General features: G+C 48.3%; 1 protein-coding gene across 1 annotated transcript in view; it reads right to left on the reverse strand.

Annotated features, from left to right (window-relative positions):
* The window catches only part of LOC142566840 (glutathione S-transferase 2-like), a 257,913-nt gene that overhangs the window by 67,314 nt on the left and 170,222 nt on the right, over positions 1-20,377 (reverse strand). The window contains exon 2 of the mRNA XM_075677741.1: positions 17,561-17,731. Within this exon, the coding sequence (XP_075533856.1) occupies positions 17,561-17,731 (171 nt within the window). The remainder of the gene's footprint in view (positions 1-17,560; positions 17,732-20,377) is intronic.

Genomic DNA, 20,377 nt, shown 5'->3' on the forward strand with positions numbered 1-20,377 from the left:
CGATGAGCTGCTCAGCATACAGTCAACTGCATCTCTTCGCTGCTGGCCTCCGTTGTCGCGATCTCACCGCTGGCAGACAGTTGTTTGGATCCCACCGATGGCAACGGTTGTTTGAATCGCAACGCTGGTACGAGTTGTTGTGGTCGCACCGCTGGTGCGATTTGTTGGGAACTCGGCGCTGACGCCCGTGGTTGTACCTGGGTCGCAAGCCCCAAGGGTAGCGTTGGCCTGGCGGCCTGGGGTACAACTGGAAGCATCCGAAGGTCCCGGCAAAGCATGAGTCGACTGATAACAACCAAACAACTTGTTTATTTTAACATCGCAAAGAGTTGGCGGTCAGGTTGACCGAAGTAGAGAGACGGGAGAGCACTTTACTCAACAGAAGAAATCGGAGCCCTCCTTTTGGCGTCCGGGGGCAGCTGTTTTTATACTCTCGCAGTTGAGGGCAAGAAGGAACCCCTCAATAGACGAGCACGTGATTGTACAATGGGCTAAGGTGACGCACACTGTCGTAGCGCCGCCGGTCGGGCACAAAGACTGGGAGGAGAAGGTAACTTCGGCTCTCGTAGCGCCTCTGGTCGGGCACAATGACTGGAAGGAGAAGGTGACCCCCTGCTGTCGCATCGCCGCCGGTCGGGCACAATGGCACATACACTCACACACGCACATGAAGACACGTGGCATCGGAACATGCCTGGAAACGCCTGGAAACGCCTGGAAACGCCTGGCGGGGAGCGTAGCGGCGACGCCGAACGGGCCAAAATGTCTGCCGCTTTGTTGCAATCGCGCCGGCTAAACCGCGCGTCGTAGGCGAAACGTAACAGCGGGGTGCTGGTTGTGAATCTTCTTGTGCAAAATTTTCTAAAGCTGCTGTGTTACTTCTTCTCAATTTTGACTTCTATTGTCCTGGTTCGTTTGTCCCATGCTTTTCCACCACGCCCGACACGGAGTACTCCCGCCCCGTTTCGTAGCCGAGCGAGCAGGTTGTGGGGTCCTTCATTAGTTGCCACTTTAGCGGTCGCAGACCAATCAATATTCACGCCATGTTACTGTGCGCACCAGTGAGACGCCCTCCCACATCCACTGACTAGCAAGATCCTGTGCACATAACATGCGATGGAATTCAGCAGTGAGACGGCCCATGAAAATACAGTACAGGCTATCATGACGGGACCCTTTAGCGTAGTCAGAGCACATTTTAAATGTTGCTCAGACTTCTTCACCAGTCGCACGCTGTGAGTACGCGCCATAGCCCAGAAATCAGCACCAGCAGCAGCGTAGAGCGCCCGTCACCGTGATGTGTGCAATCAGGTAGTTTCTGTCGACCTGCATTCCATTTCTCATGAGTTCAGGGACCACGCCGGCGTGCGCGAACGATGATTCAAGGGCGTGCACAGTTGAAGCCCGTTGTCGTTATTTTCACGCGTTAGCACTCCCAGAATCCACAAACCACAGACGCAGACAAGCGTTCCTTCGAACTCTGACCGCGTTGAGGCCTACAAACCACAGTCAATTCTCCCGCCGTGCTACAAACTAAGAAGAGCATAAAGGTAACGCGTTCACTCTCCATAGCTGCCACGAAAGGATTTAAGGAAGTTGAGGGAAACACCGAGGAAGCGGGTGCGTGCTCTCGGGCGACCGAACTGTAGGGATGGGCGGCAAGGAGGGCGGGGACACTTACTCCGACAATCCGTGTACATTAACGAACGTCGTCGATGGTACCCGAAAAAATCTTTTTTTCATTTCTCCTCGAGGAATAAACACATAACTCACGGTACCCCAGCTACTCAATTCTAGACGTATCCTCCTTAGTAGGCACGTACCTAAATGGGGATCGTCGTCATTGTCTGCGTGATCCTCATCATAGTTATTATAAGCACCATTACTTCATAGGCTACTGGATGTCGATGAAGAAGAAGACCCCATTCTCGACTATAACTTTAGGGCAGAAATTTCCTTGAAACAGCGAAATTCGAAGCAGATTTCACTCGATTACGCTGTCAATTATTTAAAAGAAGAAATTATGGTGTTTTACGTTCCAAAACGATGATTTCATTACGAGGGACATCGTAGGGGGGACTCCAGAAATTTGCGCCGCCTTAGGTTTCTTAACGTGCACCTAGATCTAAGTACACGGGTGTTTTCGGCGGGCGATCCCGCAAACTCGTGCTTAGCAGTCCAAGACCACAGCCACTAAGCAACAGCGACGGGTGGCGCTTAACTTCCGTATACTCTTAGCAATAGAGGTCTCATCTAGCTCCCTCCCGGATGTGCCCCTTCTTTAAGAAGGTCACCAACTGATAATTTTTTTTATTCGGTCGCCGATTCACGAACGCGAAGGCACATGTTTTACAAGCAACGTTTAGACAAATAGGAGTGAATTTATCAATTCCTGAAATTCTTTCCCTCCGTGCCTCCGATTTTCGTCAATGTAACAAGAATGCTTCCTGAACTTTAACTAGTCTAGAGTCGTTTCAAATGAGTGTATTAGCAAAATTTTTATTTCTTTGTCGTTTTTGCTGTTATTTTGATTATTTCCCAGTTATTTCGCTTGTTTTCTTGGCATTACTAAGCGCCTTTTTCAAGTTTCAGGCCAGTTTTACCGCATCCGCCATATTGGGTATGAGCCACAATCATAGGGCAAGCAAAGAAAGAAAGGAACATCGGTATCTTCTTCTTCGACTTGGGATGGTTCTGCACACCATGGGCTCCGCAGAGAGCCGTTCCTGCGAAGGTCAGCCGTCGTCATCGGCCCCTGGCTCCGTTGCAGCACAAGACCGCACGAACGCGCCAAGTAGACATTGTTCCCCCGTTCTGACAGGCTGGTCCCAACCCGCAACAGCGGCGATGGCCGCCTCTGATGAGTGCTGGGATGCTGCCGTGGTGGGTCCAACGTTGAGCATCGTGGGGCAACACAGCCACCAGCTTGGGTCCTGCATTTCGCCACTTCCAATCGCCTTCGTGCTGTTCGTACGTGAAAAAAGGCGACCGGTAGCCGGCATGAGCCCGAAAGACAAGAACCAGCGCGTCAGCAGCTGCTTCGGCGAGGTTTGGCGTTCGCTCAACACCGCGTACAAGCAGGCATATCAGCGCATGGTAACCAACACCGCTGTCGTCTTCCGAAGGAAGCACCCAGATCAGATCTACGAGTATCATGCGCAAGCAGCAGTAGCGACAGTTACGATGCACCAATCCCGGTGCATCACCTTTGGCTCTCGTTCTACACCGCAGTATCGTGCACGACAGCCGGCCACCGTTCCTGTGCACCTCCCGTGGCCGCGACGACAACGAGGGTGATGCCTACTCACAACACCTGGGCCAGCATTGGCGAACGGGCTTCTGCTTTCGTTGTTCGCGTGCCCGCTTCTTCATCGATGAAGAGGAGGTGAGGTGACTCCTGGCTGTGCATGAGAGCGGCAACGGACACAATGGCCCGTGCTGCCTCAAGGTGTACAAGTCCCTCGTCGCTCTCAACTCACACTTTACCAAGCACGAGAAGGCTCGCAAGACGAAGACACGGAAGACACCACCACGACGCGTCCCCCGTTGATGCCAGTTGAAACACAAGGTGTTGGTTTTCCGGTGTTAGCCTTCACTCTTGCAGCATTAGCATGGAACGAATTTAGTACGGAATACGTTTCCTGCGAAAACCTACGCCTGCTTCCCACGAAAGCAAGATCAGAAACAGCTATTTTAATGTCTTGCTTCAAATGTTTCGTGACAGCATTGAATAAATGTGTGATCTTATGATTTAGATGACTTTACTTCAAAGCCCTGTTCCATGAACACAGGCATCCACTGCCAAATTCAGATGTATCGATTGTGCCGTAGGAATAAAGTAGTAGGAGTGAAGGCTCACGCACAAGAGCGTCCACCGGGGCGTGCGTGCCTGCCCATGCCCCCATTTCTTTTTCTTGATTTCAACTAAGATGTCATTAATTGAAATCAAGAAAAATAAATGGGCATGGGCAGGACATGTAATGAGGAGGGAAGATAACCGATGATCATTAAGGGTTACGGACTGGATCCCAAGGGAAGGGAAGCGTAGCAGGGCGCAGCAGAACGTTTTCAGTCACAGTTCATAAAAAATGGCCTCCAATCCAAGGTCTCAAGCTGTTTGGACAGCGAAGCTCTAAACGACAACTAGAACGAGTACCACTTGCGACGTAGGTAGAAATTATTCACGTGACGACATTTGCATGTACTGTACCCATTTATTATGCCTGTGTCACACGGGCGCATTTGGAAGGCCTTCCAGTCGACGGCCTTCGAGAGGCCACGACTCTATCGACTCAAAGAAGTTCTCGCGCTGCTACACGGCACCTTTGAAGGGCCGTTGAGTGGTTCAGGCGTTTGTCGCAAAATTGTGTGGCGCTGCGGGTATTTGTTTTCGTTTTCATGTCACGAAAAGTTAAACAACATTAAAAGTCCTATAATTTCTTTTATGCTTGTTCACACATTTAAAAAAATTGTTTATACATTGCCATACATGCCATTCTGCGGCAACGTTTGCGCCGCTCGATGCGGCTGCCGTTTTGGTGTGTGTTTACATGTTTCATACTTCAAAGTGCGCTGTGACTGCACTCTTGCTCTGCCGCTATAGGTGACAGAGAGACAGAGACTCAAGAGGACAAGGCTGCTATGATATTCTATATATAATATTTTTGGAGCATTTTGGTTTGATTTGTTCTTACTAACCGTGAGTACGAGCACACTATGAACTAGAGGGCATGTTCGCGCTGTTTCCGCTTCCATTGCTCAAAGGCCATCGAGATTTCGATAGAGTTGTAGGGCGCTCCGTTGACTCGATAGACTATTGACTTGGCGGCCTTCGAAACCGCCGTGTAGCAGCTCGAACTGGACCTACGAGTCAACCGACTATCGGTTGGAAGGCCTTCCAAACGCACATGTGACACGGATATTATCAAAGACGTTTCGATGGCCTGCCGCCATGGAGGAAGAAAACTGAGGAGAGGCCCTACCCCCTCTGCGCGCTATAGGAGAAAAGTGTGGAGGAAATGACGTAGTAGGTTCTCTTTTTTTGCTGATTTTTTATTTCTTTACCGTGGCGGCTACGCCTTTCGGGCCACAATGGCGGCTTTGTTATTGTTCTGTGCGCTTACACGTGTTGCTCCTTAGTTTTCGTACCGGGGCAAAGGCGCCGTGCGGGCAGGTTCGCGTTGGTCTCCGTGTTTTGTTGTGCTGCGTTATCTGGACCGTGCTCTACCGGATGTTGCTGTGGCCAGGTGGGACAGGAGGAACTAAAGTTCGTGAAATGAACGCGCATGCAGCGCTGTACGCAATGTACCGCGCCACGGCAATGGCAACGGACGAAGGAATATCCGCGGGAAATTTTGCCCTCTTTGGCGGAATCATGCTAACGTGCTAACGATTGTTTAGTATTGCTGCGGAGCGCGCGCGTCCGAGCAGCCCGGTTTCGCGTAGCGCGGCGTGGTTTCGCGAAAAATGTAAACAAGAGAGGAGAGCTGGCCCGAGAGGCGGAGCAACGCCTTGAGCAACGCCAACTTCCGGCTTCACTTTAGCTTCACAAAGAGTGACGTCCGGGCCTCTCCTGAGTTTCCTTGCTCCGTGCCTGCCGCTTAGCTTGAGCCGCTACTTCGTGCACCTACCGAGAGTGGACCAGAGAAAAGAGAAATTTGTCGCACCTTGTATGCAAGCTGCTCTTCAGGAGTCCGGACTATTGGCGGCGAGCTCCACCACTGGAAAAGCTAGCGCCACCGTCGGCATGACGTGTCATGAGGGATCACGTGGACACAACGACCGCGTCGGCTGCTTCAGAAGCGCCGAAGCGAGCTGATAACGACAGGTTGAAGTCCCACCTGCGCCGTGGTTCTGATTAAGTGGTGAGGCTTTACCGCCTTGGGTGTCTGCTTGACAACTTTTGAAAGTACTATAATAGGTAGTGGCTGCCTTTGGAAGCGTGCAGCATGGTAGGCTACTGCTCGGTGCCGCAGTGCATGACGTACGCAACGAAGACCGGTGTCAGCCTTATTCACACGTAGCCACAGGGCAAGGAGCTGCACGAAGCTTGGCTGGCGAAACTTAGAACCGGCAGACTGTCATGGACTGCAACTCGGGTATGCAGCAAGCACAGACTCGAGGAACACTTCTGCTACGGCGCCGGGACTGCGCGATGTTCGGCGAGTAGCAGAAAACGCGCACTGAGACGCTCGCTCGCGCCCGCTGCCCGGTTAATGTCATGACGATTTGGTCTATGAGCTTGTTGATGCTAGATACTGGCAAGTTCACTGGAACGGAAAGGCAGCGGCAAGACGCACATTAAAAAAAGGCACTGCATGTGGTCATGTTTGTGTTATGAATAAGTGCACTGGATTACGAAAGACAAGCAGAGGGAAATCGCACGCTGAGAAGACCGATAAATATACACTGCGACGCAACTTGATAAATACTATTGAATTGTCCAAGAATTTAGAAGACAAGAAAGATTGAATCGTCGCGACGGCACTTCACAGTCGCCGTAGCTATGGCGTCTAAGTCTCTATAACGGAATTATTTTTGAACAGTTCTGATAGCGTCCACGCAGCAATGGTTGCTAGTGTACTGTCAAATGCTCATGTGTTGCGACCTAAAGCTCACGGTGCGAAAATGCGCTCACAGCGAAAGCAAACATTGTGCGCGGACATGCATGCAGACGCGCAGTCCGTCGCTGCGAAACCGTGCGATCGCTAGATTGAGGCTCCATTCTGTTATTCCCCATTTGGTTATAAAGACAGCCCACTATAAGAACCATATTTCACATAGTTCACTCTCCGCGTTTGGCTACCTTTCGCGCAAGAAGCCTGTTCTGGAGACGCTATCGCGGCGACCGCGCGCAGTGGCGTTCACTGTACGTATTCGGTAAAGAGATAGCGTCTGTAAACGATTCTGTGCTTTCAGTTTTCCCAAGATTATTATATCGACAGTCAAAAACTTCCCCTCGTTTTGAGAGTACCTACATAAATGTGCTGCCACGTGGTGTTTTTTATTGAGCGCTGTAAGCGAAACCTATGAGGAGCGCGCCGCGTGATCCCTCATACTACGCAAGGGAGGCGCTTCCGACAGATGCCGACTCCGTAACTCCTCGCCGCCAATACGTCGCCTTCCCATAGCATTATGACAACAGAAATAGGTTGCCAGGCGGGTTCTCCTTTTACGTACGCAAGTGTAGTTACGTCACTCCCAGCTTCGTATGCTACAGTCAAGCTGGCGTCGCCACGGCAGCTTGCGCAACAGCAATATTTAGCGGGAAACGTATGCGGGACGCGCTACATGCTTCGCATTACATGTAGGCGTATAGGAGCACCTTATCCTTAATTATCTGGTTCGGATGCCTGTTTTGAGTTGGTTATTTATTGAAGCGTATTCTGTTCTGGTATGTTGTATGCGCAATTCCATAGAACGTAGGCACTGTTCACTTTATTTTCCTGAGTGCTTGTAGTCTTTGCCTTACGGAGATATGAAACATAGCATTGGGGGGTATGAGCCATAGATTATGATAGCTTCCAGTCGACGTTACGGTACGAAGGAATCAGGGGATCCTAGCTGTAGACAGATTCGCTGTAAAACATGTCTACTTGAACTGAATTGTAAGCTTCTCCGTCATCTCCGCTATAACATCACAGTTACACTTTAAAGCAAGTGTGTTGCAGAAAGCAAGTGCTGAATCAGATCATTTCAAACAAGCGTTCTATACTGTGGCTACACTAGAGAGCACCGTGATAGGAACTCAACAATCGCGTTGCACCGCGGCGCTTTGATATTTGCGGTGCCGAAATAGCCGATTACACTGCCGGCAGCCGAAGTGAACAGTCGTGTGATGGCAAGCCGGCTACAGCGGCTATTTCTAGCCGCGGCAACTGTGATCAGGAGCGAGGAAAAAGTTCATATCACCAAGGGACCCTCTATCCAAGCTTCTGTTTATGATTTACGTGGCAAGTATGTAAAGGGCGCTAGAAGGAATCAATATTGGCTATAATTTCTCATTCAAACAGGCGGGCAAAATAGTAGAGCAGCAGCTTTCAAGTTTGTTTGATGCGAACGACATCGTTTTGCTTGCGAACAAACAATGATATGCGACGTCTGGTGAATACCTGTGGAGAAAAAATATGAGAACATAGGATTGAAATGTACCTCTAAAAAATCAGGTTTTATGGTATTCAATATCTCGGGTAGAAGAATACAAATGCCTTTTTGTATGAATAAACGAAGGCAATGGACATATGGAAAAATAGGAAAAAACAATAGCATAGGGGAAGCAAATTGCGCGTATATTGAAAGACAGCGATAGTGGAGTACAATACGTAAGAGGAGCACCGGGGTATGTGGAAAGATATAATAGTTGCAGTAATTAGATGTTGAAATGTGTTTGTTTGCTTGTAGTCAGGGGTACAATCCGTACTCGATAGCAACCATAGGTCGATTGGATGCGTCGCATTGGTCGCTTGTGGGGAAACTGGGAATAAAGCTGTGCAGGCTGATATGGGGCTGGACAAGTTTTGAAGTGACGGAAGCTCAGAGTAAAACTGATTTTGAAGAACGACTGAGGAATAGGAAAGAAAGCAAATGGGTTGCGAGAGTGTTCAGGTATTTGTACTAGAAAAACGTTGACTAGGATGCTTAGTAGGAAGTATGCGAGTGATATACTAAATAACATGGCAACAAAGAACCTCAGACGCAAAGTCAGAGGTTGAGTGGGTGGTGGCAATGGAAAAGAAACCTGCTAGGAGTAACTGCCTAAGAACAATTTGTAATAACTCATAGGCAAGCTCCTTCCTTGACGCGAGATCAGGATGCCTTAGGACACGTAGTATTCATTTGAAGAAATGAAGACATTCATTTGATGAAGAACTATTTCAGTGCCGTTTAAGAGAACGAGATCCCAGGCGCAAAAATCTCAGTCTGCTATCCAACGCACGCCAGCATTGCGTCAGCAGCCTGGAAGAGATATGGCTGCCGCCACCCAATATTGCCGGCATGCCGCGCATCTTTGCGGTACTCTGAATTTTTTTCCAGTGACTTTACGATTCGTTAGGGCGCCTCGCTGCGCGCGCACCGACGCACACTGGAGTTCGCAGAGTTAACATACGAAGTCCAGAGGAAAAGCTGAGTGAAAAAATTGGCAACCCGTAAAGGCACCACCACGTAGGTACCTCCTTTTGGTGACGCTCGAAGTACTCAAATTATGATGCAAGAACGCTCATTTACGCGTGGCACGTACTGGATGCAAGATGTATTTGAGGACATAAGGGCGACTACAGGAATAGGGTCGATATTTCAGACTAGATGAAGTATACTAGTTTCAAATATTTTTAGTGCCTCTTTCTGCTGCTTTTTGTAATTCAGGCTGCTATATGCAACAATTCTCAGCCTAAATTTTTTGCCTGAACTCGGCTTCCTTAATGTCACTCTCGGATCAGATGGAGCCTGTGAACGTTGTACGGCGCTCCCGAAGTGGAAGGCTTTAGCAATTACGTATTGTGTGGCTACCTTTTAGTCTTTCTCACAGTGACGTACACCAAAAATAGTGGTGTACATGTTTGGATACTTGAAACTAGGGCGCCACATTTTAGGTGACGTGGTAGCTGGAGCTCGCAACCAGACGTTCTTAGGTGGCATAGACACTGTGGTCGAGAGCAAATCCATAACTTAGCCGTGGCGCCAAATAACATTGCGCACAGGAAGCTTGATTTTCGATTCTGCCACTTGAAGCCGATCGTCAGTGGCCACAGTCGACTTTTCATGGTTCTCACTCACCATGATCTCCACCTTCTGGAGAAATTCTACCGTCCGAATAACGTCTGACCACTGGCAGTGCTCAATTCTTTTTCTCACAGATAATTGGCCGCGAACTCTTCTCACCTAGAAAACAAACAATTTCGCGACATTCAAGGAGGTGGTCATCTCAAAGTGGGTGTGATCAGTGCGCAAGGCGACTAGGGGAATTTACTGCGTCATCTGCAGAGTCCAACCCAACGCTGATACTCTGAAATAAGTAGGCCAGTTAGGTAAGAGAGAGGTTGGGGTGGTCTAGTTACGTGCCTAGACAGATAGAACGAGAACGTTACGGTCTATGACGACTCAAATCCATGTTCTCAAACACCCCGCGCACCCGGCACGTATTACAATGCGTAAAGTTGACCACACATATTTTTAGAAAGAGCCGATAACTATTTATAAATTTTCATGTAAAATATACGGTGCGTGAAAGAAAACCATACCGAGGAAGGCTCAGGATCCCGTTTGGCAGCGCATCTCGTCTGCATGGCATCTCGTCGTCTGCGCGCCTACTAAACGTAGCGACGTAGCGGCACCCTAGCAGTTAACGATTTCAATGCATGGTAGGTATGGGGAACTTTTCCTCTGAGTCTATTATATTCCAGTCTGAGAGCTTGCTGATGAGAAGGGGTGGATCGTGCAAGCGTGTCCGAGTGTGCATGCGCGCTGTCACCCAGGAGAGGTGAAAGGGGCGTGTCTACTTCAGTGAGGTCAGTGGCCGGCCTTGATGAAGCGCGGCGCGGTATGGACGGTATATCGTAGTGGTGTCTCAAATCGAGCTCTCCCCATAGTAAGGCGGAGGCCGGACACAACGGAAAAAGTGCATGTTCACACAGTCTAGCTTCTCGCGCAGTCCGCCTGACTGGCTGGGTTTGGCCCGCTTTGGCGCAGGAATGGAGCGTGTTCTATCTCACGCCGAAGGCGCTAGACCAGAGTGCACCATGTGCTAGCTTCGCTCGCCAGCAGCATGCATGCTGGTCTACAGTTCGGGTGCACTCGAGAGAGCGTGCAGTTTGCGCCTTCGCGAAACGAAAAAGCGCTTGTTAGTCGCGCATTTCTGCACACGAGCTGCGGCCCCAGCTGATCATCGCCGGCGATGCTCATGATGCGGACGCTGTTCGACGCGGCGAACTTTAGAGACCAATTCTTCGGCGGTTCTTGAGCCACAGGCGTGAAGTGTCCGGCTTCGCCGGCAATTGCTTGGCACCATTGAGAAAGAAATTAATGAAGAGCGGACACTCGGCTAAAACGGACAACAAGAAACACGTCGCGCCTAGTGTTCACATAAGCCGTTAGCTGACGCGAGCATCGGAAACAAAGAATGAAGTGAAATCGAGAAATTGTTTCATTTTTGTATTTCTTCCCCTGAAACTAAAGAGTTTTGCGTATATACCAAGTTGCATTTGAGACATTTTTTCTTCCATCGCCTACCGACAAACAAATGACACCCCTGACACGCCGCGTGCATGCGCCACGCACCTGACAGGCCACCGAAGCGAACGAGGCCAACTGCGCATGCGAGTTCGCCTGCTCGGCGTACCGTTTCTTTTTTCTTTTCTTTTTTATGTAGCTCTGGTCTCTTGTGCTCTCAGCGTATTTTTGCGTTCCTACTGCACTTTGACACAGCACTCCTGCGCAACTGGACCACGGCTAGGTGAGAAATTTCGTTGGACAGTCTACGCTGCATTTCAAGCAATTCAGGCTGAATTGGCCGCATCGGGCGTTGCGCAGCAGTTAGCGAAATACATCTCGGCTGCTGTGGCGCCATTCAGCGTGCACTCAACCTTACCGGGACATGTTTGTGACGCTCTGTGGGCGCCAACGCTATTGCAACTTGTTTCCTTACTTTTTGGGGTACTTAATGGGCACGCTGCGGGCCGCGCCGGGCGTCATAATGTAGTTAGTGAAAGAGAGGTCGGTCGCTGTGGCGCAGTTCGTGTAACTTTGCTTAGTATTGCATTGATTGAGCCTTACGCGGCCAAATTTGTGATGCTTCGCGTCAGCCGAGCCAGTGTCGAAAACGCGCAGTCACCAGTGTATTTGGGCTTCTAAGGAGCAGGAAATAAGGCCTAGGAATGGGGGAATGCATGGAAATCAGGTAGTCATGTTTTATGCATTGTATGTTTGGAATGAGTCTGGTATATTCTACGCCATGTTTGTAAAAGCAAATTGTCTTTGTTCGTAATGTGGTCGATTCACCATTTTCGTACGTTTAGCATCACGCAGTTTTCCTATAAGGTCTAAATACCAAAATGGCACTTGCTTGTAATTTGCCTTTTTAAGGTGATGCCGTCCGGTGGAGCTTCGTAAGGGAACTACTGCTACTTACTTGGTGCCGCAACGTTGGATGAATGCAGAGCAAAGCCCGGAGCGAGCATTTTTATAGTTTTCCTCATTTGCAAGTCGTCTTGCGTCTACTTTATGAAATTGCACATGGCACAGAGGACAGCTACGACCAAGGCTTGTAAAGATCGTTCGCAATCGTATTTATTTTACTAAACGAAAAAAGAAAAGATTCCGCACGAAGACAGCGCGTGGTTGAGCAGAAGAAGCAAATGCCGCATCGATGAGCACAGCCGGCGTGACACGTACTATAGCCAGCGCTCAAACTGCGCGTGCTGAAAACCGCAGCTGGAAGTGTGGTTCATATCACATGATCCGCTTGGTGCGTTATAGTCAATTCGGGTGCTGGGCACTATGGGAGTGTCCGATCTTGTTGAATTTGTTGCTCTGTGCTGGCACGCTGAAAACGCCAGATTGCAATTACCCCTGATGAATTTGCAACGACAACGTGCTGCCCCGTCGTGAGACACTTGTCGACAGCGCGTTCCACCGGCCAATGAGATGGCGTCGTTGACGCGTGCTTGCGCGTGTCGACTAAGATTGCCGAATCTCGCGAGACCAGATCTAGCTAATCACCCAAATGCGTCATTCGTATCGGGCCCGCCAGGAGGACGCAGTGAAGCGCTGGGGGCCGTAGTGGAAAACGGTTAAATAATACAGATGCGTGGTTGCCGAGACTTCTAAATACAACGAGCGACTCCTGCGCTGCAGGACGACCAAGGAGGCTGGATGAGCGTCAGCGCGATCGCGGGTTAAATACAATGCGCTGGATTAAGTGAATCATTAGTACGAAAAATACAGAATTGAGACAAAGATCATCGGATAATTTCGACAACCCTGTACATCGACCTTTTCTTTAGCGCCGGCACCAGGTTGACACTTTTTTTTTCCTGCAGAAATTTTCTTCCATAACCAGGATTCCCCCGTATTAAGTGTGCATAAAAGTAGTCCCGCACAACTTAAAGACGTTGACTGACAATTCAGAAAGCTTGTTTCCTTGTCAGGCTATCAAACATTAGCTTAATATTTAGCATATTGTTCCTCAAGCATACCTTTACAATTTGTTGGTCAATGCTTTGAATAACTTCTTCCAATTTCTGCACGAGATCTCTTAGGGAATAGACTCCACGAACGCTATTTCCACATTGGAACCACATAATCACTACGTTGAATAAAATCGGGAAGCGTCATTATGTTCTTGTACCGTTCTATTGCACATTACGAGTTCAACTTTCTGGGGATATGACATTTTTTTCTCCATATACGAGCTATGGCTATCATGCTTTTTAGTAACTTTGAAAGAATTTTTAAGATTACCTGTGGAAAATAGTAAAATTCAATTTCTTAAGTTGGGATACAGAAACAGGCGGAGATTACTTGCAAAATAGAAGCGTTCAGCTGGTGAATCCAGAAATTTTTACTAATTCACTTTTCATTTGCTAAATTCAAGGCCCATATCACAATAGTAGAATTGAAGCAGAGTAGTAACATCATATTTACTTCGCATAAAACCGGAGACTGCCACCACGTTTGAGATACTTTCCCCCAAATAGCTACGAATTGCTCTGGCGTTCAAGTTAGGCTTACAAAATCCTAACTTACTTGCACTGCGGCAAGATACTAACTGAAAACCCACTAAAAATTTTTCCGCAGATTTTGGGGATGGGTTATCTCCAAAACTGGTGGCAGTTTTCGTATCTATGCTAAGTGCATGAATCAGTTACCCGGCTTCATTTCTGCCGAACCAGCCCAATTCGATATGCTTCTGCATTCATTTCTAGTATTCATTCTGCATTTCTGCATTCATTCGCTAGTAATACCGGTGTTTAAATCAGGTGATGAACTTAGTCCTAACAATTATAGACCTATTTCCCTCATAAGCACGTGTTGTAATCTCTTGGAGCATATTATCGCTAATCACATATCTAACCACTTGGAAGCGAATAAATTTTTGTTGATTTTCAGCATGGCTTTCGTGGAAAGTTTTCAACCTCAACTCAATTGTTATCCATTGTACATGACTTTGCCAGTGCCATTGATGACCGCCTGCAGATTGACGCTATATTCCTAGACTTGTCAACGGCATTTGACCGTGTGCCACATACAAATCTAATTGAAATTCTCAAAACACTTGAATTACCAGAAAATATGGTATATTGGATTCAAGCTTATTTAGCGAATCGTGTTCAGTTTGTGGAAATCGATGGTGTGAAATCTAATAGCCTGCCTGTTTCATCCGGTGTACAACAGGGGTCAGTGTTCGGACACCTGCTGTTTCTTATCCATGTAAATGATATTGCTAAAAATTTGGATCCCAATGTGAAGGCGAAATAGTTTGTTGATGATTGTGTCATCTATTCCACTGTAACGAGTTCTTCATGCCAGGATACACTTAATAGTCTTTGTAAACTCGCGGACTGGTGCGACAACAGAGGAATGCAAATAAAATTTTCCAAAACAGTGTCAATGACGATAACATTGAAACGAAAACCACTACTTTATACTTACCACATTGGCAATCGGAACCTCGAATCAATTACCTCTGTTAAATATTTAGGCATAACAATTAACAGTAACCTCAAATGGAACACCCATATTAACAACATATGCAACGAAGCTTTCAAAAAACTTTGCTTTCTACGTAGAAAGCTAAAAAAGTCCCCTTCATCTGTCAAGCTGCAAGCTTATCGTTCCCTCGTACGCCCAGTCCTAGAGTATGTTTCCATAGTGTGGGACCCGTTCATTAAAAAGGAAATTGACAAACTTGAACGAATTCACCGCCTGGCTGCACGGTTTATTTGCTCTGATTACAAAACATCAGTTTCTGGCATGTTAGGCCAACTGGGACTGGATCCGCTCCACGTGCGCCGTAAAATCGCCAGGTTGATTTTTTTTTTACTCGTTTCATAATCAAACAGGTTTAGCAAATGCCACATATATTACCCATGCTTCACAAAGGTCGTCGCGTATTTTTCATTCAAAAGTAGTTCAGTCATACTTTGCTCGAACTAAAATCTTTCAGAAATCATTTTTTCCGCTTACGAGCGAAGAATGATTGACCGGAATGTGTTGTTGAATGCACTTCTGTTTCATTTGAAAATATGTTGATAAAGCATCTTATGTAAACCCTCTCCTGCTTGGGCAGCATTGCTGCCTGCAGTATTGTGTAAATAAAAATAAATGAATAATTTCCACCCGCCTCGTTTGCCTAGTGGCTATGTTGTTGGGCTGCTATGCACGAGGTCATGGGATCGAATCCATGCCACGGCGGCCGCATATAGGTGGGGGCGAAATGCGAAAACACCCGTTTGCTTAGACCTAGGTGAACGTTAAAAAAACCCGGGTGGTCCAAATCTCCGGAGTCCCCAATTACGGTGAGCCTCATAATCAGGTAGTGGTTTCGGCACGTAAAACCTGATAATTTTTTTTATTTCTGCAATAGTAACATGTTGCTCAAGTCTAACTTTGTATAGGATGAAATTGTAGTTAGCCTAGTGAGCATTGTGATCTGTTCAGGTAATGTCAGCCAGGCTTCCACTAAGTAACTTCGCCGGATGGCCGAGTGCGCTAGTTTGTGATTTAACTCTGAACAGTGAAACAGGCGGAAATGACGTAAGCTGGACGAAGACAGTGCTCGTGTGCGTCCAGTTTACGTCATTGTCCTCTTTTTTGCGCAGTTCAATGAAAATCAATTTCTCCGAAGAGGAAGAGGCGAGGTGCCAAAAAGGTAAACTAAAGAGAGAGTGCTGCCGCGGTGGTAGTGCAATGAAAGGTCGATCCATAAGAAATTCCAACAGAAGCGCCGTGTGATAGATACTCCACGCTTGATAAGTCAGCACCGAACGTTTAGATTTCACTGTAAACACAATGTTTCCTCACTGCAGCGCGCCGCCAATCCGTGTGCCGTCTAGTGCGCAGCTGCTGTAAGTGGTATGCAGAGAACTCTCGATATGTATTATTTTTTTTTTGTCATGGTGTCAGAGGAAGTGTTTTGGCCACGTGTACGCGCGCGTGTTCTCGCACATGCACAGTAAAAAGTTTCATCACGTGTAGTTAGCGGCGGCATCAGCTGTGCTAACGGTGGAGCAGATCATAAGTCAGAAACGACGTACTCCAGAGAAGGACGCCGTCACATCGACGCAATAGATAAGTGCAGAGAGACCGTTGGGCATCAATGAACGACTTTACTTCTCCACATTCGCTGGTGTCTACAGACGTAAACAGCAGCTTACTGCAGCTGAGCCCAAATGCGACGGTATAGCCTAATAGTAGAACCATATACGTCATCGAAGTAAGGCAGCGCGCCTTTTACGCGCCCGTAGTACTCGAAGAGATCAGGAAACCTGGCTTTGTCGACGTAGCCAATCTGGAAAAGAGACGGAAGGAAACACAGAAACTAAGTAGGAGCCGACACGAGGATCTTCTGTAACAGAGGACATCTGACAGCGCGGTTCTCACACCTGCACTGATGTAATGGGATGCGATCAAAACTGCGGGCAATCATTTTGTATTGCTTTCGTTTAACTAGACTTAATTCTTGAAGAGGAGATCGCTGCGCTCATGTGCTATTCCGTAGCGAAAAAATTCTGCGTTCGAAACATCTGACTTGTGAGAACAGATCATGGGAACGTGTTTTGTTTTATCCCATGCATGGCCACACGCAAACTCAACAAAATTGATTGACGTGCGATATAGTAAGTTGCATGCACACGCCACTACCCCCCTCTCCCCCCAATACGACGAATTAAGGAAACCGGATGATGTCCAGCATAGGCGCAGATCGGAAAGTGCTAATAAAGGTCCAGGTATATAAAAGGCTTGGCAGAACTGGAACAAAATCGAGAAATTCTCAATTGCAGGCTTTTGACTTTTATTGAGATGGGAGTCTGTATCACTAGCCACGGTTTATTTGCGCGTTTTCAGCGATATATTGGCATGTATGCAGACATATATACAAGGCTGTTCTGGTTCCTGATGAGTAAGAAGCTGAATCGACGTTTTTCTAAATCATAGCTACCGTACGGTATGAAGGGAGAATGAGAAAGTGCGAGACACTTAAGTGAGAACTAACAAATGAACTGGGGACAAACGTCTGTCGCCTAAACTGCACATGCATGTAGAATGAAGCGGACGCCGATTCAGAAAGGAACAAAACTAAGAAGAATGCCGACTGTGGCATGAAATGAGATCGGAAAAAAGCATTGAAGACATTACAATCGCTAGTGTTGGTAGACAGGCGGGAACTGCAGATAGGTGGTTGCTTTTCATGAATAAATGGGAAAATATACGTGAATTCCACGTTGTCAGATAAGCATGTGTGAAGCGTTAACTTTCCTGTCTTGCCTATGGTCCACGTATCAATAATCAGGTGGCCAAAACAAAGAAATAAATCAAGACAGACTCTTCAATAAGTGGTACTTACGTCAAGTGAGAGAACCAGGATGGCGAGGATGCTAAGATCAGCTACGGTGAGCGTGTCCCCGGTGGCGAACGGACCTTCGCCGATGAGGCGCTGGATTCCCCCCAGGACCTTCTCATCGAAGTCAGCCTGTTCCTCTTTAGTTGGTTTGCTGTTCTCGCAAAAGCGTGGGCCCTGCAGCATGAAAGGCAGGTAGCGAGTCACGAGTGTTACACAGTAAACTATCTGCTCAAAGGAGTCGAGTGACTCGCAACTGTTTGTACTGAAAAGCAACGTTCAGTCACAGTCACATTCAAGTTGTTTTGCGAGGGCAACAAAAACAGCACGGACGGACAACATTGAGCGACAGCCGAAAGGCGGAATCACGGATCTGCAGAAAGGAATGACGGCCGCTGCTTGTGCTCGTGATACCGGTTAGACGATCTCTAGGAGCAGGTTAGGTTAGAAGATATTGATTTGTTTATTTTTTAAAGGTGTTTATTAGTCACCAGCGTTTGGGCTGACCATCCGAGCAGGGCACGGACTGACAACGAGCGGCGTTCTCTGAGCAATGCGATGGAGAGGTTGGCCCACTAGAAAGCGCTGGAGAGAATGGTCCACAGTAGTGTTACTCTTCTTCGCTACAATTTCCCTCAGGAACAAAAGGGAGCCGTCGCGCGACCTAACAGCTCCTCGCTATGAGTGGATCATAGTAGGGCTTGAGGGTCTCGAGGTTGGCAATGTCGAGTTCACGACGGCGCATGTCCGAAGACTGTTCAACCAGTTCGATCACGTACATGACGAGGGATGCGCGTTCGACGATAAGGTAGGGCCTTCCACACTTCGGCAGTAGTTTTAAAGAGAAACCAAGTGCCGCGGAAGGAGCTGAGAGTCACAAGCGCTCCAGGAAGGAAGGTGGGCGCATAAGTGGTCTCACCGCGAGTGCTCTTCTGGAGCTCGTGGTCATTAGAGGCAAAGGCCCATGTCATATCGCGGCACTGTTCAACATTTTTCGCCGTGGCAGAAATGGCCGCATATTCAGATGCATCCAGCTGGTAAGGTAGAATTGTGTGTCGATGGTGTGCGACGGGTGCCGACCGTACAGTAAGAAAAAGGTGTAAAGCTGGTAGTGCTATAAGTTCCAGTGTTGTACGTGTAGGTTGTAAAGGACAGAATGACATCGCAATTTGTGTGGTGGGAGGCGGCGTACATGGCAAGCATGACAAGCATGTCACCGAGCGTACGGTTGAAGCGTTCTGTAAGGCCATCGGTTTGAGGATGGTAACGCCGTAGTGTGCGATTAAGAACGTGGAAGTCTAAGAAAGGCTTCAACTACATCGGATAGGAAAGCACATCCACGGTCAGTGAGCAGTTCTTGAGGTGGCCCATGACGCAGTATGAATCGACCAAGCAGGAAAGAGGCAACATCGTGCGCTGTGCAACTGCCGGGAGGGTGGCAGTGTCGGTGCATCTCGTGAGCTGTTCAACTGCCACAATGGCCCAGCGTTTTCCAGCCGATGTCAGGGGAAGGGGCCAATACAATTCAATGGTGACGCGCCCAAACGGCCGGGTAGGGCTAAGTAAAGGTTGCAGAATGGCTGGAGAGACGCGGGGTGAAGATTTCCCGCACTGATCATTGGGGAAAAAGCAAACGAACTTCTGAACGTAGCTGTACATCGCTCGCAAGTAGTACCGCCGTCCAAGGCATTCATAAGCTTTGAAAACTCCCGAGTGTGCACACTGTGGATCGGCGTGGAAAGCTGCACACAATTCGGAACGCAGACTGCGAGGTACTACTAACAACCCTTGGCGCTCGTCGGAGTTATAACTACTTTGGTGAAGCAAGTGAAATGGTCAGCTTGACGACGCAACGTGCGAGTGGCTGGTTGGGCTGATGAACCAGAAAGCAAGTCTGTAAGGGAGGCAGTTCAATGGTCTTTGTGCTGCTCAGAAGCTATGGTGGTAAGGTCGAGCGAAGAAACGGCAAACTGGGCTAGTGAGCAGGAGGCATTGCCGTCGGGCAAAGGAGAGGGCGTCGGCGTCAGAATGCTGGCGTTCGCTGCGGTACAGCACGCGGATGTTGTAGTCCTGCAGGCAAGGTGTCCATCGGGCAAGACGGCCTGAAAGATCCTTCAAGGACGATAGCCAATATAGTTCATGGTGGTCCGCGACTGCATCAAGTTTACTGCTATACAAATAAGACAGGAACTTAGTAAGGGCGCAGATGATGGACAGGCATTCTTTTTCTCTGTGTGATTTGTCTCGGCTCTCGTAAGCGTACGACTTGCATAAGCCGCGATATAGTCAGGAATACCTTGTTTGTGCTGGGCAAGAAGAGAGCCGAGGCCAACATCGCTAGCATCTAAGTGCGCCTCGGCAGGGGCTGTCGGGTGGTAATGACGCAAAATTGGCGGAGACGTTAGCAAACGACGGAGGTTTGTGAAGGCCTCGTTGCACTTGGACGACCACGAAGTGAGGGGTCCGTTGCTTCTAAATATCTTTGTCAGGGGCGATATGGTGGCTGCAGAATTGCAAATGAAGCGTCTCTGAAGTAGGAGCAGAGACCTATGAAACAGCGCAATTTTTTGACGGACATTGGCTGAGGGAATTCGGCGACAGCCCGAAGTTTGGCTGGATCGGGGAGAATTCCATTCTCGAATACGATGTAATCTAGAAGCGCCAGCTGCCGAGCTGCAAATTGGCGCTTCTTTGAGTTTCGTTGAAGGCCAGCGTTTTCTAGAGATGTCAAAACACGCCGGAGCCGTTGATGGTGCGTGGTGAAGTCGGTAGCACAAACAATGTCGTGAAGATAGCACAAGCCCCTGCGCCACTTCAAGCCAC

This window comes from Dermacentor variabilis, unplaced genomic scaffold (assembly GCF_050947875.1).
Source record: "Dermacentor variabilis isolate Ectoservices unplaced genomic scaffold, ASM5094787v1 scaffold_13, whole genome shotgun sequence".
In the NCBI taxonomy this organism is placed as follows: Eukaryota; Metazoa; Arthropoda; class Arachnida; order Ixodida; family Ixodidae; genus Dermacentor; species Dermacentor variabilis.